This window comes from Vigna unguiculata, chromosome 11, assembly GCF_004118075.2.
Source record: "Vigna unguiculata cultivar IT97K-499-35 chromosome 11, ASM411807v1, whole genome shotgun sequence".
Lineage (NCBI taxonomy): Eukaryota > Viridiplantae > Streptophyta > Magnoliopsida > Fabales > Fabaceae > Vigna > Vigna unguiculata.
In genome coordinates, this window is record NC_040289.1 from 32,108,584 (window position 1) to 32,127,811 (window position 19,228).

General features: G+C 33.7%; 2 protein-coding genes across 5 annotated transcripts; one reads left to right on the forward strand and one right to left on the reverse strand.

Moving 5' to 3' along the window:
• LOC114169469 (glutamate receptor 3.4-like) lies at window positions 1-4,991 on the reverse strand. 4 transcript variants are annotated; one of them, XM_028054629.1, is made up of 7 exons: window positions 4,634-4,991; window positions 3,821-4,186; window positions 2,343-3,688; window positions 1,738-2,015; window positions 1,554-1,585; window positions 1,052-1,461; window positions 1-841 (listed from the first exon to the last, which is right to left on the reverse strand). In XM_028054629.1, the coding sequence occupies exons 2-7, from the start codon at window positions 4,116-4,118 to the stop codon at window positions 398-400; spliced, it is 2,808 nt and encodes a 935-aa protein (XP_027910430.1). In that variant the 5' UTR covers window positions 4,119-4,186; window positions 4,634-4,991; the 3' UTR covers window positions 1-397. The 4 variants fall into 4 exon arrangements, with proteins under 4 accessions (XP_027910430.1, XP_027910428.1, XP_027910431.1 ...); XM_028054627.1 differs by having other exon boundaries at window positions 3,821-4,198; XM_028054630.1 differs by lacking the exon at window positions 4,634-4,991 and having other exon boundaries at window positions 2,343-3,680; window positions 3,821-4,610.
• A 10,109-nt stretch (window positions 4,992-15,100) lies between these two features.
• Window positions 15,101-18,030, forward strand: LOC114170375. Its single transcript, XM_028055853.1, has 5 exons — window positions 15,101-15,122; window positions 15,224-16,007; window positions 16,056-16,514; window positions 16,725-17,627; window positions 17,676-18,030. The coding sequence occupies exons 1-5, from the start codon at window positions 15,101-15,103 to the stop codon at window positions 18,028-18,030; spliced, it is 2,523 nt and encodes an 840-aa protein (XP_027911654.1).
• The last annotated feature ends 1,198 nt before the right edge of the window (window positions 18,031-19,228 follow it).

The following is a 19,228-nucleotide window of genomic DNA, read 5'->3' on the forward strand; positions in this document are numbered from 1 at the left end:
TTAGATTCAAGTCAATTTCTTAACAATTAAGAATGTAAACAATTTACATGAGGTTACAATAACTCTTGAAGCCCTTGCTGAATTTTGCTTAAAAACAAACTCACTTTTAAGAGGACCACCAAAAGGTTGGAAAATGAAATAATGTTCAATGATGAGAATTGTGGTGAGGGTATTCCTTTTCTTCACAAGCTTTTTCCAAACAAAGGTACAACAAACTAAAGCATGATTTTTGTTCTTTTTTCAAACAATGTTGTGGTGACAGTCTTGCTGTCACAATTTCCTAGCAAGGAAGGAAGGAATTTACCTTCACTGGTGTAGACTAATTTGTGCCAACACTATATGACTAAGGTAGCCAAAAGAGAAAAAAGAAAAAGATAAATGAGAGAGGGTTGGTTAACTAGATGGCTGATGAAACAGAAGGATCCTCCAAGCTTTGGCTGTGTCTTCGTTTCTTGTTATCCCTAAGAATCTCTTTGACTTCTGATTCCCTTTTATCTACAAACACCATCCATTTCTTGAGGCTAGGAGTTCTGCTTGGACGTCTAGATCTTCTCACTGGCTGGATTTCCTCATCAATTTTCTCAGATTCTGGGATGAATTTGTTATATTGGCAGAAGATTCTGGCAAAGAAAATTGTCAGGGTAATGAAACATGCAATGCCACATATAAGAAAGAGGCCCCAGAAGCTTGTCAGAGCTAGTTTGTTTGAATCAACATCCACGGTTGTACACTCCTTTTTGTTAAGCCATTTGTCATGAATCCTTTGCAGGTCACCACTCTCTGAGAGTTGAAGAATGGCAGTTGAGAGGTCAACAGCAAGAGGAGAGTCCCTCTGGAATGCCTGTTGTCAGGGTAACATCAAGTCAAAACAGACAATACCTCAATACAGACAATACCTCAGATACAGTGATTAACCCTATCGCTGTTATTTCAAGGTACGGACAATATCTCATATGCATTGATTAACCCTATGATACTATTTCAAGGTTGGAACACTTATCTATTTTCAAAACTACAAAAGTAGTGTGCAGTAGATTTAAATGATACTCACAAATCCCCAGCCACTTTTAGTGAACTCCTGGCCAACAGTTCTGAACTTACACTGAGTGCTGGACATCAAGAACTCAATGTAGGGAAGCTCGTCAACAACTGCCACAACCCCTCCAGCCTCAGGGCCACGCTGAAGGGCATCAATATAATCCTCCATGTTTTTCAATGTAACTATTCTTGATTCAGCTATGTTGAGGTCATCTACAAGATACTTGCGTGCAAATGAACCATCTTGAATTCCAATCGGTTGTGTACTTGAGATCAAGCTATCAATTCCTTCAATTTGAGATGACAGTTGCCGCACAGTGAGGATAGAGGTCAAGCTAGCTGTGTAGCTTGAATTTATGATCAACACCACAAAGAGCCATATGATTAGCACCAATCGTCCAAGTCCACTCACAGTGTTCTCCCCTGTGTCAAGTCAACGAATTTCATCATGTACAATACAAAACAACAACTGTTGCAGGTAAAAATTGAAGAGGGTGTGAAAGAGAAAAACATACTGTGTGAGAAGAACATTGTTGAGAAACTAAACCTGCAAAAGAGGAAGGAATTCATCTTAGTAAAAATATTTTACTGTATGATAAAGTAATGCAATTACCTCTAATCTATGATCATCACAAAGGGGCTTTTGTGATCCACGAAAAGATTCAGAAAAAGGCTTTCAAATGGGCAGAACATACTCACCAAAACACTGTTATAAGTTGTTTCCTCGGTGAGCCCCGGAACTCAGGATTGAGCCTGTGCTCAAGAATCCATACAACACTTCCAACAAAAAGAAAGAAAGCACCGGTGACACACCACATTTGAGTAGTGAATGGCTGAAGGAAAGACCAAGGGCTTGATTTCTGCTCCTTAAAAGGAACAACAACAACAAGCCCTGATGGCATGAAAGGTTGAGTAAAATCCACAATCCTTGTCCTATTTGTCACAATTGTCACATCTCCAACTACTGCATCAAAGTTCTGAACAAGTAAAGGACACCAAATTAGCAAAACTATCAGAATTTGAAAACCATAGAGGATCAGCTTCACACATTACTGCTGCTTACAGTCCTTTCTAGACCATAGTGAATTATCAAGGGTTAAATATGCTTCAGTTTCTAAACTTAGATATAAAGTTGGAATTCGGTCATGTCTCAAAGTTAGATATATATATTTATTTTCAAAATTTAGGACCAAAATGTATCAAGTTTAGAAAAAAATGAATTTTAATTTCACATCAAATTTAGGGGATCAAAAACATATTTAACCAAATTATCAATGATAAAAATATAAGATTTAGAAACTCACATTTTGTGCAACTTGTTCCACAAGCTCGTTGTAGCTAGGATTCCTTACACCATTTCCAAATAACATGTATTTTCGTGGAACGGGGTAAGGCAACAATTTCAAGGCTGCTTCAAAAACGTCAATGCAATAGCCTTGTACCCCTGGAGGGTTCTTGTCCTTAGAAACAAAGTCCTTGTAGCTCACTCTATTAGGAACTGCTATCCTAAGTGGTTGTCCATTGTTGGGAAACACCCACCCTCTTGGTGTAGTTGTAATCTCTCCAGGCCATATCACACTGTAAAGTTGTTGATTTCTCAGCAAAGATGTGTTTGATGAATTTTTCAGATATAAAGTTTCAGGAGCTATAACTGACAGGCCAGAATGATTAGACCAATAACCAATTCTACGGGATCCACCACCACCAATATTGAGAATTTCATATGCTGGATCAACTAAATTCTTCTCCATGTCAAACTCAATTTCACCACTCACACCAGTGAAGTTCATTCCCAAAATTGTCTGGAGAAACTGTGGACCACCATCAAACGTACGAAGTGAAGCTAAATGCAACATGCTTCCATTTGTGTCTTGCAACTTAGGGTCACTAGAGAAAGAAATGTTTCCACCTTCATTGAGATAAGCATCAAGAGCACGAGCTGCTAACCAAACAGAATCATAAGCATAAAACGCATAAGAATTGAAGCTTACAGTTTCTTTGGCTCTCTGGCTTTTCAAGCTGGAGAGAAGATTCTTCTTGAGATCAGAATCAGGAATGTGATGACGAAAAGCCACAATCCCTTGTAAGAGATTCATTGTGTCAGGATCAGGTAACTCTGAAGAATCCAGCACTGAATGAAGCCAATCTGTTGCAATCCAAACATAGCCACTTCCCATCATTCCAAGCTTCTTGGCAATAGAGAAAATTGCTAAACCAGTATCAGGATTCACATGCAGAACATAGACCCGTGATTCCATCAAGTTCACTTCATTCAACAAGTCACTGATATCACTTTCTGATGCCCCAGGTGAAAACGCAGCCTTGTAAGAGATCTTGGAACGTTTCTTTGACAGTGCATCACCCAATACAGAAACTCCATTCCTGCCATTGTCATCATCTACATAGATTGCAATTACCTCCCTCCATCTGTGATAATTAATAAAGGCTGAAACTGCATACATCTGAAAATAATCATTCTGAGTAGTGCGAATGAAATAAGGGTACTGTAGAGAAGATAGAGTGGGGTCAGTAGCCCCAAACGACAGAAGAGGTACATGGAGTTCATTAACAACATGAGAGATTATATGAGCTATTCCAGATGACAGTGGACCAACAACAGCAACCACATCATTCTCCATCAACTGCAGAGCTACATCATCAACAAGATTAATCAAGCCCTTCCCCAAAGAGAGGACAAAAAAGTGTTGAGATTAAAGTTAAGTAAAACCAATAGGTGAAAGAGATAGCTGCTGAAATTTCAAGCTTTGGCAATGGCAGATACCTTCCATTGTTCCAAGAAACGCACTGCAATTTGTGCTGTGCAAAATGACTTGCAGGTCAATGCCAGGGAGAATGCTCGTGCTAGAATTAACATCTTTAACAGCAGCCAAAATTGCAGGTAAAGCAGATCTTCCAATGACAGAATCCGCAGGAAAGAGGGCTCCGAATTTCACAACCTTCGGTCTTGAAGAAACAGAGGAATCCACACTGGTAGGTGAAGAAGGTTCTTTCCTCCCCACAATTTCTAAGGGAATCCACAAGCACAAAACCAAGAGGAACAGTGATCTTCCCGTAACCATGCTTCCAAGAGGACCTTCCTTCAAAGTTTGCAACTTTCGGCTTCGGTTCTTCGGTTTATACCACCATTCTGCTCAGAGAACTAAGCACACCAGTCATGTGCCAAACCCATTTCAGGAACAGCACAAAAAATGAATATAAGTAAGCACCGTCGTAGTTGAAACAGCAAGGAAAAACAGCTCATGCTCCATGAACTCAAAGATTCTATCTATATTTTTGGTGCTTGAGCCTAGAAAAGACTAGGATTCCGCACTCAAAAAGAAAAATTCCATGTTCATACTTTTTGTGATTCTAAATATGCATGAGTGAACCACAAATCACAGTAATCCAATCATACCCAGAAATTCCAAAAGATAAGCCACTGAAACCATATAATAAAGGTTGGTGCTTTGGAGAAGTTAAACCCACATGTTTGATTTATTCATTAATAAATGATAATGATATAAAACAAAAACCAATATAATATGTCTCAGAAACCTAGATAACACGTTAGGAAGAAGAGAATATCAGAGGTTACCTCAACACCAGACTTGAAGAGATAAAAAAGCTTAGAACAGCGCTGTTCTGAAACATTGGAACATGACCAGCTGAAGAGGGAAGTTACTGTGCCTTAGGTTCAAGAAAAGAATCATTCACTCGCTTTCAAGCATATTCATTTCAAATGTCGTGGTGATTGAAGAGATTTTTTAAGATCCGCAATGGAACCAACGTGTTCATTTATTTTCCAGTTCTTGTAACTAATGAAAAAAATAAATAAGACAAATTTTTTTTAGAATTAAAATACTTGGATAATAGCATGAACACTACGTTGTCTCTCCTTTTTTTGGTTGATATTTTGCATCAACAATTCCTACCAAACAAAAGGATGGGACTTCTACGTACACACTGCTTATTCCGTTAAGAAGGAAAAATGAAAATACTCAGAAAGTGTGAACTATATTAAAAGTTTTAAAAAGTAATATTTAAAAAAAATAAAAGGGTTTAACAAAATATCATAACGGAGCTGTGAATGCAGACAAAGCAATAGCCATAGCCATCATTGGAGGACGAAAGACAGAGAAAGACTGGTTTGGTTGGAAATACAGTTAAAAAAGTAGGTATTATAAACGAAAATATTACTTAAAAAATGTAGTCACCATTGCGATTAATTTTTTTGGTACCTAATTAAAACTATCAATTCAAATTAACACAATATATTTTACTAATTATGTATTTTATTAAATATTTTACTATAACTTCATCTGTTACAAACCATGTGCCCCAGAACAAATTAATCTGCTAATTATTTAATTACAATCTGAGTATAACATTTATTCTCTTACATTGATGCAATAATTTGTTTAAAAGATATATCTGTTCCCTAATTTATTAATGGGGTCTGATAATGACAGTTTAGACTTTAAAACTATCTAAATATGCCATATAATACAAGAAAGTGAGTTGATAATATGGAAAAATGCATTATACGGTTAACACATGAATTAATACTTTCAACGCTCATTGCTGCTGCTAATAATTAATAGATATAATATTTATGATGGTTATTTATTATAATACAATTATTAACGATTAAATTTTGTTGTTATTTAAAATGTTAAATTAGCATAATTTTTTTTAATGTGTTTAGTTATCTCCGCCGACAGCCGTACATCATTTTTTTTCATAAATTTGTCATTAATTTAACTTTTTTTTTCTTAATTACTTAATCATTACTCGAATTTCTTTAATTGACTTATAATTGGGATTAATCTTGATGCAATAGATTAACACAAACCCGTAAATGGAATAAAAAGTAAAAAAAACAAAAAATCGCAATTAAAAACGAAAGAGTAAAGGCTGAAAATGAAAACTCTGAATCAAGTTTGAATGTGAAAGCTTTGAGTGGTAGTTCTACATTAATAAAGCTTCTTTTTTTTCTTTTTTGGGGTAAAGTTACACAATAAAGTTGAAATGGTGACATGAAAGAGATTTATGTGAAATGCATTAACAAAGTGGCGAACCAGAAACTCCGAAAAAGAGAAAATACATTAAATACGAAAAGGATTTATATGCTTTTCTTTCACAGTTCTCATTTTGTTTATTTGTTTTTTCTTGCATTAAATATATTTTTATATCTTAAGTTTTAATAAAATTTGAAATTAGTCTATTTTCATCAATTTAGTTTTCATTTTAAAAAATGTGTAAATTTAGTTTTTTTAACCAAATTTTATTAAATTTATCTGACGTTTCAAAGACATTTCATAATAGTATTTAAATTGTTTATACTATTTGACACATTTTCGTTTTAATATTAACTCAAATATTATCATAAAATATGTTTAAAATGTCAAATAAACTTAACAAATTTTAGTAAAAAAGACTGAATTTATATATTTTTGAAAATAAAAAATTAAATTAGTATAAAATTTTAAAGAGGGTCTAATTCTAAAATTCACTTAAAAATAAAAGTACTAAAAATATATTTAATTTTTTTTCTTTGACGGACTGTGTGAATTTGTTGAATTGTGATTTATGAAGATGAATTTAGAATTTCATGTGTGGCTTTATATCTTTTAATATTACAGAGGAAAGTTTTTATATTAATTTTTTGACCAAGGGACAGTGTAAGGTATGGTGAATAAATGATTCGTACTCACCAATATTAAAAGACACGTGATGGGTCCTGTTCTATTTTTCTCTCTCCTTCTCACTAAGTCAAAGCCTTATCCCAATTGGCCAATATTTTTTTTAATTTGTTTTCTTTGTTTTTTCTATCTTCACTCCCTCTATTTCCTATTATTTATCACATATAGCATAAAAAGCTTTGAGATGTGTTTGATTTCTCGTTGTAAACGTGAAAAAAGTGGTGAAAAGAAGAAAAAACAAACTAGTTAACCACTAAAAAAGAAAAAGATTTGTTAAGAATAGTTTAGTAGGTTGAGAAGTGAAAAAAGATAATAATATTAGACAAGTTAGTTTCATAAATATAAAATAAAGATTTTAATTGCTTTTGGATCTATGCCACTTTTCGATAACATGTTTCTGTTTCGAGTGTTTAAAAAGAAATAAAGTAAACTATATTTTTAATAATTAAACTAAACTGTAAAAATAATTTCTCTATTAAATTGTAAAATAGTCTAGATAAGTTGAATTGAACACTTTATATTCTTTTAACCGATTTAATTGAATGGTTATTTGAACTATATCAAACTGTTTTAAAACAATAAATAGTTGCTTTTATTAGAAATGGAATGTTTTGTGTCGAATGTTTAATAAAATAAAATATGTAATTTGTTGATATATGAGTAGAATTATAAATACTGATAAAGAAAGAGTATATTACTAATAAAAAGTAAAGACAATACCAAAGCGAAAAAGAGAATAAAAAAATGAGAATATAAATACAAGTATTGAAATAGTGAGTTAAAAAAAAAAAAGGTTTCTATATATAAATTTATGAAGCCCTATCTTTCAAAGTGGCCAAAGTTCGATAGGTTTAAAACAAACTTTTAAAAAATAGGTATTTTATTTAAAATTTATTTTTAAGTTTTTTTAAATACAAAATTATTTATTAAATTGTCATAATTACTTTTATTTAACATTTTTTTTCAATAAATAATAAGGCTAATATATTTAATCATTAGTAAGATATTGTTGATTTTGAATAAGTTTTTATTATCTTTAGTTTTGATAAACTTCGGAATGACAAAAATACTCGTGTTTACATGTATTTGTGCGAATAAAATTTGTGACGGATAGTTGATACCTATGGGTATTTATTACTCATGGGTAGCAAGTATTGTTTTAATACCCATTTATAAATGGATCGGGTGCAGGTATCATACTTTTCGTACATGTGGACATTTGTTACCCACCAAAAATTAAAATTAAAATTTAATTTGTTTTTTATTAAGCTAAATTTAATTAAAATTATATTTTATTAGATTAAATTTAATTAAAATTATATTTTAATTTATACTTAATTTAATTTATATTTCATTTTATAATTTTCTATGTAATTTCATTTAAATTTTATTTTAAAAATTTACAAATATCTTTATTTAAATATTTGAGGGTATCCTATGGTATCCGTGGATTTTAAAATATCCACGTGTATTTTTTAAGTGGTTACCCGGCGAGTAAATGGCAGGTAGTAGATGAATTTTTTTGTTACGGGTTGGGTTATGAGTAAGCATTATTCATGCTCGACCGACTTGTTGTCATCCCTGCTTTCAACTGAAGCAATTGGCATTGCTAACGTTATTCTATAAGTTATATATGCATTTGAAAAAAGATTTTTTTTTATATAATTAAAAATATCAATTGGCTTATTATTTTCCAAACCTGAAATTTCTATTAAGATATTTAATTCTTAAGATAAATTAAATCTATCAATATCTAGCAAACAATCGAGTTTTAAAGATTTTTTGAGGTTTAGGTTTTTTTTTTTCAAAAATGTACACGCTAGTGACTTTAATTTTTTCAAACTAAATAAAAAACCAAAAATATCTTCATATTTTTAAATAGTTCAAATCTAGTTTGAGGTGTAGTAATTGTTTTATCTAATATATAAAAAGTAATCAATTCTAAATGATTCTTGAAGAGATTTTATAATTTCATTCTCAATGTTTTCATCAAATTGTTTCTCTCTGCGTCTAATACGTTTTTCACGAAACTTAAGTTTTATATTCATTTCAAAAGTAATTTTCTTGGCAGAAATCAATGCATTTTCAAACTAATTTTCTCTGTATTCTTTACAAAAAATGAAAGAAGAAATTTTAATTGTTCAGTAGCTTTATTAATGCACATATTTTTTGATTGAAAATTCATAAAATGATAGAAGTTTTTTTTTTGTCTAAACTTGAATTATCTTTTTGCATAGAATATAACTTTGAATTATGTTCAAATTAATCTATTATCCACCAAAAGACCGAACCATAATCTAATTAATAGTTTCATAGAACAATTTCAATTCTTTGTCAAGATATATGCAAAATAGTTCTTGAAACTCGTAAATAAAAAAGTACCGAAAATTAAAATTGGGCAGAAGAATTGCATTTCTAATTCTAATAAAAATTCAAAACTGAATAAAAACAACAACAACACAAATAGAAGGAAAAAATATACTAACCAGAAATAATGATGAAAAAATTGGTACACATGGACAATATAAGATTCAAGGAATGTAATCTACCAAAATCTTAAAAAAATGACTCTTAAAAGAGTAAAAAGGAAGGAGGGGCAAAAAAAGTCATAAAGAAATCAAAAGACAAAAGAATAAAATAGAATTCAGATCGATTATAAGAGAATAAAAATAATTAATCATTTTCTTTTTCGTAAACAAAATTATAATTTACTTTTAACTCATTAATTATCATTTTTAATACCAATAAAAATTAATAGACACTAATGATAATTTAATTAAAATTTATTTTCAAATATAAATTTATAATTAATTTAATAGAATTATATTAGTAATAAATATTTTTTGGAGGACTTTTTTTTTCTTAAACATAATTTTATAATTAATTTAATAAAAATATATTAGTACAAAATAAAATTGAGGTCTAGTAATTTACTTATTTTTTCTTTAGATAAAATTATATAATCTTATTTTGTCTTTAGATAAAATTATATAATCTTGTGATTATATTGGAAATGAATAATATATTAGAGTGACGATAAAAGATAAGTGAGTTATTTGGTTTTATCTTTAAATTATTATTGATTAATTTTATAATTATAACTTATTTGTAATATATTTAAATTATATAGTTTATATTATATATATGGGATGAAGGTAAGATCACAAGCCTCCAATCATGGAATCCAATATTATTAAATAGTTTTTAGGTGAATAATTTATTAGTATAACTCGACCTTGTGCTCAAGTTTGAAGTAATTTAGTATGACGTTAGTTATATTATATATGTATCATTGTCAAGTTATTTGTAGAAACATATTTATTTGAATTCAATGATTTGATATGCTATAATTTATGAGCAATCATATGTGATTCATCATTGAATGTTTTTAATGAAGATATTTTACGAATCATAGAACAAGAATTATTATAGGTTGTCAACATTTGGTTTCTCGCGAATTGTTTTAAAATGTCATATCACTTAAGATAGTAATTGAAAAGTGTGAGCTTTACACATATAGGTGTGTCATTTTGTTTTGAAACTTTTTCACTTCTTTATTCATATAAAATCTTTGATTTATCAATTCTTCACAATTTCATGCTTTTGTTTTCTTTAAGGATTTCGTACCATCGTTGTTCAAGATGGAATCAAAGTGAACCCGCATTGATGTGCATAGTGTGCATGACCACCCTAAGTATTCTTCCATTGCCCATTAGAGGAAGTGAAACTTCTCCAACAAAATATAACAAAAATAGTTACAAAAATTCTAATAACACTAATTAAATTAAATTTTTATCTTATTTAAACCTTAAATGTTAATGTTAATTATTATTAATTTAATGGATTAAATATGTTTTTTAATCATTAAATTTTTATGCAAAATTGAAATTTATTTTTGTCCAAAATTTGAATACAATTTTATCGCTAAATTTTAAAAGTGAATAAATATAATTGCAGTTCATCTAATTACAATTCATCTAGTACTTCATTCAATTGCACAATTAATACATAGATTGGAACTTCAACAAAATAAAAATAATAAGTTTCACTTGCCTCGAGTAAAAAATTAACATAAAAAGTCATAACACATCATCATGATCACAAATAAACTAAGATTTACAATGAGCTATTTTGAGTCATGTACATGAACAAGAAAATTACATATAACATCAAAACAAAATACTAACTCAAAAAAAGGAGCAAAAATGAACTTACTCTATTTTAAATTATAGTCATTTGGATGTGTAGACCTCTCTGCATCGATCCCTCCTACCGTCTTTAATTTTTAAATAAATGAAGGATTCAGTCAAAGATACAGAGAGAAGACATAAAAAAGTTTTAAGAATTTTTTTTTAGAAAAATGATAATTTTTATAAAATAAAATTCAATTAATATAGAAATTTGATTTGTAATATAACGTTTTAAAAATAAAATAATGGAGTATATTTTTTAAAAACTACCAGTACTTTTTATTATTTTCTTTGATCTTTAAAAACTACAACATTAAACACCCAAATCAAATTATCATAATTTTGCACAAGAAAATTGGAAAAGATAAAATATCTTAGCCTCAAACTTTCTGACTCAACAATTGACTAACCTAAATGCCTTATACAAGAATTTGAAAGTCTCTAAAGGAATATTTAATAAGATGAAACTTTTAAATTTATAAGTTGAGATATAGCTTTTATTGAAAAAAATTGTCCTAATAAGATATGTGTAAGGAACAAAAGAAGGTTCATGCATCTATGATACTTCCACTCAAATCAGTAAAATAATAAAAAAATATAAATTAATATAAAAAACAATGAAAACTATAAATAAGTGTATCTTAAAGAATTGTTACAATTAATATCTTATTAGAATTGTAGTAGAAAAATAAGTACATCTTTAAATTTTTATATTATTTCTTATTAATTCATTAATAAATAACTAATTTATCGATGATTTGAGTTATATTTTAAATAGTTCGAATACAAATAAATACTTTGCTTCCTATAATTTAATTTGTATTTAAGAGTTACAGTTAATTACATGTTCAACAAGATCAAACACGCAAGAACTTTATAATATTAATAGAATTTTTCATATTTTGTGAGTTTCTTTTTGCAAATTTATTATAAAATTTTATAATAAAATATTTTTTATTATTTTTCTATGAATTTTAGTTGGTAAACAATTTTTTTATAAATAATTATTTCTTACAAAATTATAAAATTCATGAATATTTTTTATAAATTTATTTGCGAAAAATATTTTATACAGAATATTTTGCTAAAAAATTAGTAATAAATTCTTAAAAAGTCATTATTCATACAAATTTTGCAAGTTTTTTTCTAAAATTTATAAGTATTTTTTGAAAATAAAAATTTAAAAATTGACAAAAAATACTTATTGTTTTAGAAGTACAAACAATAGCCAAAAAAAATCTACATGAAAGAAAGGAAAAAATATATATAGAGAGAATATATTCTCATCCAGCATAGCTTGGTGTGCTCCCAAATTTTCAAATAAAATGAAAGGGCAATTAAATTTTACAACAGAACAATCATAATAAAATTAAGGTTTAATTAGGATGATGCTCATTTTTGTTTGAATATGTCAGTTTGTTTTTATAAAAATATCAATTGTGTCTCAACTTTTGAAAAAAATACATCAATTAGGTTTTTTTAAGAAAAAAAATTATTAACATGATTAACGGGGTGTCACGTGTTGGTCTATGATTTTTTTTTTTTGAATTTTTTAAATTTTTTTGAATTTTGTTTTTTGTTTTTTGTTAATTCATGTTTTGTTATTATAATTTTTGCCATTAAATTTTAATATAAATATCAATATAAAATTTATATAAATAATAAATTTTGTCTAAAAAAATATAATATTTTTTTACTTTGAAAAAAGATTTAAGACTAAATTAAATAAAAAAGATACGTGAAAACTAAATTGAAATAAATAAAAACTAAATTAAAATTAAATAGACACTTGGTTGTCACACCGAAACGTGACAAAAAATATAATTTAAAAACGAAATTTAAAAAAATTCAAAAATAAAAGAATTAGTAATTAAAAAAATGAAAAATATCATAAACCGATACGTAATATAGCGTTTAACGCGTTAATAATTTTTTTATATGAAAAAACCTAATTGAGTCAATTCTTTTTAATTAGAACACAATTATACCTTCTTAAAAATGATACCAAACTTATTCATCTAGACAAATATCAATGCCATCCGATTAATTATGGTTTTTTATCGGCAAATAATAAAATTAATAGTTAGTTGACATTATTTTCACCTATTGGAAGGAGTGTGAACGAGTGAGATGTGTTTTGTGCATATCCTTAGATATTTAGCTTCAGATTTTATTCTTCGGAGTTTTGAGTTCGTAGAAACCAGTTTTGGCTGCAATTCTTAAATTGTTCTGACAATGGATCATGTGCACGTGGGACCTCCACTCAGTCATTGTCTTTCACAATGTTACCTATTGGACTGTTTTCTTTTACATGTTTCTGTAAAGAGATTTTTTTTTTCTCTTCACCTTCAAAAGAAAACATGGTAACAGCCATCAAGATTAATCAATTTACATGCGTATAAGTAAAATAATAATAGTTATGAATGTGATACCCCTTTCTGAATTTCCTAAAAATAGAAGCCTTGTTTTCCTTCTTTTCACTTTCTCAACTTCTCTACAACCAGCAACCTCTCAATCTCTCTTCTCTGCTGTTACCATCTCTTACTAATTCAACCTTTCTATACTCAGATTCACGAAGAACCAACCCACAGGAACCTCAGCGGCTTCCTCCCTCAGCTTCTAGTCTCCTAATAAAAATTGGATTCAATTCCAGCTAGAATTCGCTAGTTAATCTATGAAATTTTGAGTCTGATCGTGTAATTCTTCCTTCTCCATGTTATGGTGATGGATTCTCATAGGTTAAACTGAAAACTCTGCTGTCTTGCAAATTGCTTGATTCCACCAAGTAAATTCTTGGCAAAAAGGTAAGGGAAGCTGACTTTTATCTAAATTTCGCATGAATTGTGTTCGGGAGTGATTGAATTTCTTGATTGTGTGTTCAATTCGTGTTTGAAACTGCCTGTGTATGAAATTGGGTGTTGGATGATTCTGAGCGAACCTGGATGTGAAGAACAGATGACATTTCCTGGTAGTTTCGCCCAGGCGAGTAGCTCTCGCCTGAGCGAAATACCAAAAGATCACCTTTGTCACTGCACGAAATCTCGCCTAGGCGAGCTGGCGTCGCCTGATCAAGATAACTTCTCGTCTAGGCGAGCCAGTTTAGCCTGAGCGAGAGTTCGCCCAAGATTTTATTTTTGCCACTGTAAGAGGTCTCGCCCAAGCGAGAGCAGCCCGCCTAAGCGAGACAACCTCTCTAGATTAGGTGAGACTCTCTAGCCTAAGTGAGATTCCCTGCAGAAATTGGCTCCTTTACTGTTTTTAACTAATTGATGTTGTACTACTTGCATTAATCTGATAATGGCTAGTCCTGTATGTAATCCTTATGCATGATGGTCAGTGTGATGGAATTGAGTGTGAAATTGGTATGAATGAGAACATGTTGGAGATGGGATTTCAAGGGAAATTCTAAGGAATATGGTTTTAGTAAATGTAAGGGCATGAGGACTCATATTGGTGGCATCCTGACGCTCCTAGTAACCATTAAGACTCATGTAGAGTATGATGGATTACGTCGGGGGGAGTAACAGGAGGTCCTGGTCAATGAACCCGATCCGTGATAGAGGTGATGGGATTTACCTTGGGAGTGGTTGGGTGAATACCCCTTGTGCCAAAAAATCTGCAGAGTTTGGGAACCGTCCCAAGTGCAAGCCACCGAGAGCTCCAATGTCACTTACATAATCCAAATATCGAGTCTAGAATGGTGTGTGGTGTTATGGTTGGGATTAATTGGGTGATAAATTCTGATTTCTGCTTAAGTACAGAAATTGCATGAATTGCTCTTGGTTCAAGTTAGCTTACCCTTCTTGTATGATGTGTGTTCCTTGTGTCTTCTATTTTTGCAATGATCGTCTCTATTGAATGGCGTGAGCAGATATAGGTGCAGGTGAGGATACACCACTCCTGGACAGGAGATGAGTGGGTTCCAGGACGTTTCCAGTAGTTGTTGTCATCTGTTTCTCCTTATAGATGCTAGGGTATTTTGCATCCCTTTTGTTTAGCATAGGCCGTATGTATGGACAGTATATGTATAGTTATTTGGAGGATGACTGTATTGTACTTCATATATTGGCATGTTCCTATCAACCGCTTTTGAATCATTAAAAATTTAATGTTTTGTTTAATAGTATAACAACTATAAAATCGGGATGTTACATTTTTGGTATCAGAGCGATGGTTCCTGTAGGATCTGTAGGTGTGAGCTTTCTTAGTTTCTGTTGTGTGCTCATTGTAACGTGTTTGGCATGGTTGTAGTACCTGTTGGCTAATCTGATGGTTCCTTCTTTATGTGATCAGAGCTATGGCACCTAGACCTCCTCCACCTCCTGTTCCAAACCCAGTTGGTGGGAGTAATTGAGGCGATGATAGCAGCCATGCAGCAGCAGAACGCTAACATGGTGAATCAGCAGAACCTAGCCTTGCAACAGATGGAGTCTACAAGACTAGCAATAGAAGCGACTCAGCAGAGGCACTTGGAAGCCCTGCATCAGATAGGAGAAAATCGTTCAGCCGCTGGTTCCTCCCAAGCTCCACTGCCACGAGTGCAAGAGTGGAGTTTGGAGGATTTTCTAGAACACCATACATCCCGCTTTGATGGCAAAGTTAGCCCGGATGGAGCTGATCAGTGGATGCGAGACATGGAACGAATCTACGATGCTAAGAGATGTCCTGCAGAGAACAAACTGGCATACACTGAGTACCTTCGTGCTGGAGAGGTCGTGCATTGGTGGTCCAGCATGAAGATGATGTTGGAAGACAGTCAAGAGACCATCACCTGGGAACTATTTAAGAAGAAGTTCTATGCAGAGTACTTCCCAGATAGTGTGAGGTATGCGAAGGAGGTTGAGTTCTTGCAGCTGATGCAAGGAGACATGTCAGTGTCGGAGTACGCTGAAAAGTTTAAACACTTGGGCAGATTTCACACCCTGAAGATGGCAGATGACTGGCAGTGTAGAAAGTTTGAGAATGGGTTGAGGGGTGACCTCAAACTAATGGTGGCTCCACTCTCTATCAAGGAATTTCCTGCCTTGGTGGAGAAGGCAAGAGTAATGGAGAAGCTTAAGACTGAAGTTGAAGCCCAGTAGAGGTCTTAGCTGAAGGTGGGAGGACCATCTGGGTCCATAAGCAGACATGACGACAGGAGAAAGCCGTATTCTAGGCCTCAGTCTCAGGGGCCCAGGAGATTCTCACATCAACCTCAGCAGTCACAGCCTTCTAGGCCTCAGTGCTTTCACTGTAGGGGGCCTCATCTGAGGAGCGCCTGCCCCCAGCATTCTGACAGGAGGACATGCCATAGATGCGGCCAGACGGGTCACTTCATCAAGGATTGCCCAGTTGACAGGAGCACAGTACCAAGGCCTTCATCACAGCCTCAGTCACAGCCGTCGAGGGGAGGTGCGAGACCACAGGCGGCGGGTCGAGTGTATGCTGTGACGGGTGCAGAGGCAGCTGGATCAGGTAACCTCATCATCGGGTCTTGTGTGATAGCTGGTAAGAGATTACATGTTCTGTTTGATTCGGGGGCGATACATTCTTTTATGTCGGAATCTAGAGTGGTGGAGTTGGGTCTTCCGGTGAAGGAGCTCTAGTATGACCTGGTGGTGTCCACACCTGCTTCTGGGTTAGTTAGAACCTCGACCGTGTGTGCTAGGTGTAAGATCTAGGTTGAGGGGCGCAAGTACAGGGTAAACCTCATTTGTTTACCCTTGGTGGGGCTAGATGTCATATTGGGGATGGATTGACTATCTGCCAATCACATTATCATTGACTGCAACGTGAGGAAGGTGTTTTTTCCTAGCTTGGAAGATGAAGACCTGTTGATGTCCTCACAGCAGGTGGACAAGGCAGTGAAGGAAGGGTCTCAGTGCTTCTTAATTCTGACTCAATTGTCCGTTGAGACTGAAATTGGACCCTTGGAGGCGCCTGTAGTAGGGGATTTCTCATATGTGTTTCATGAGGATGTGCCTGGCCTACCCCCTACTAGGGAGATAGAGTTCTCCATTAACCTGGTGTCGGAAGCAGGGCCAATGTCTATAGCACCCTACAGAATAGCTCCTGCTGAGCTAGTGGAGTTGAAGAAACATATTGAAGAGCTGCTAGAAAAACAGTTTATCAGACCGAGTGTATCGCCGTCGGGAGCGCTAGTGTTGCTGGTTAAAAAGAAAGATGGCAGTTCTAGACTTTGTGTGGACTACAGACAACTGAATAAGCTAACCATCAAGAACAAGTACCCTCTGCCAAGAATTAACGACTTGATGGATCATTTGCACGGTGCTGCAGTGTTCTCCAAGATTGATCTGAGATCAGGATACCATCAGATTCGAGTCAAGTCTGATGATGTGCAGAAGACCGCTTTCAGGTCCAGGTACGGGCACTACGAGTATGTAGTGATGTCGTTTGGTGTTACTAACGCCCCCGCTTTGTTCATGGACTACATGAACCGAATCTTCAGGCCATTCCTGGATAAGTTCGTGGTGATTTTCATAGATGGCATCTTGATTTACTCACGGACTCCTAAAGACCATGCAGAGCATCTGAAGATAATTCTGAGCATACTGAGAGAGAAGCAGTTGTATGCAAAGCAGTCAAAATGTGAGTTTTGGATGACTTCGGTTCAGTTCTTGGGGCACATGATCTCGACTGAGGGCATATCAGTGGATCCGTCTAAAGTAGAAGTTGTGCTAAATTGGGAACGCCCTAAGTAAGTGACTGAGATAAGGAGCTTTGTGGGGCTAGCGGGTTACTATAGGAGATTCATTGAGGGATTCTCCAAGATAGCAGCTCCCTTGATCCAGTTAACCCGTAAAGATCAACCTTTTGCTTGGACCGACCGGTGTGAAGAGAGCTGCCTAGAGCTAAAGCAAAAGTTGACTAGCACCCTAGTGTTGGTGATTCCTAATACCGGTAAACCCTTTGAGGTTTATTGTGATGCTTCCCATCAGGGGTTGGGATGTGTTTTGATGCACGAACGGAGAGTGGTGGCATACGCCTCACGGCAGTTGAAGAATCATGAGAAGAACTACCCCACACATGACTTGGAGTTAGCAGCAGTGGTGTTTGCACTGAAGATCTGGAGACACTATCTTTATGGTGCACAATTCTAGGTTTTCAATTATCATAAGAGTTTGAGGTACCTGTTTGACCAGAAAGAGTTAAACATGAGGCAGAGGCGGTGGATGAAGTTTCTAAAAGATTTTTACTTCGAGTTGTTGTACCATCCGGGGAAGGCGAACGTGGTGGCTGATGCCTTAAGCCGAAAGGCGGTTCACGCCTCTCATATGATGGTCAGGGACAGCTTGGTAGAGCAGTTCAGAGATATGCGGTTACAAGTGGTTTTGGATGAGGGAGTCATTAGATGTAACCATCTCACAGTGTCTAATGATTTCCTTGCTCTGATAAAGGAGAAGCTACAAAGGACAGTAGAGTTACTTGGCACTGAGAAGGCCAAGAATTTCTTGATGGGAAGTGATGGGGTGCTGAGATTCAGGGGCAGGGTTTGCATACCTGAAGACTTAGAGCTGAGAGGTACGATTCTTGAGGAAGGGCACAAGAGCCGTTTTAGCATGCACCCAGGCATGACTAAAATGTATCATGAACTGAAAAAATCGTTATGGTGGTCGGGCATGAAGCAAGATGTTGCTCGGTATGTATCGTCATGTTTAACCTATCAGAAGGCTAAGATCGAGCATCAGAGACCGGGGGGATGCTTGTAAGACCCGGGAAAATTAAATAGTTATTTAATTAATTATTTAATTAGGACGGGTAATAAGAATATTCAAAGTAATAAATGCGGAGAACTATGACATGGAAGAGTACTAGCTCAAGTGGTTGAGAGTACTTTATTGTGTGTGAGGACTTGGGTTCGAGTCCTATGTGTGCTACCTGGATGTTATTTAAATTGTGTGTTTTTGTGTGTTTTTATATTGGATGCGTGTTGTCATGATAAATTCTTAAAATTGTAGGATTTATCATGAAATCTGGATTGGTTGAATGGTTAGGCCTTGGTTTGGTATGTGCATGGGTGTGGGTTCAAACCTTGTTGAGAACTAATTTACTTTTCTTTTTGCTAAATTTCATTAATATGAATATGAAGGGGTTTGAGAACCCTAGCAGCCAATGAATGGGCAATTCAGAGGGCTGGACGTAGCTTGAGAAGCGGCTTAATTAATCATTAAGCTTTATTTTACTTAAATTTTCGTTTAGTGGTAAGAAGGGGTAATTAGAGAGGTAGTTAGTAAAGGAAAGGAAGAGAATTAGCAAGAGAAGGGGGTATTGAGACAGGAGCGTGGGCGTTGGGTGGAG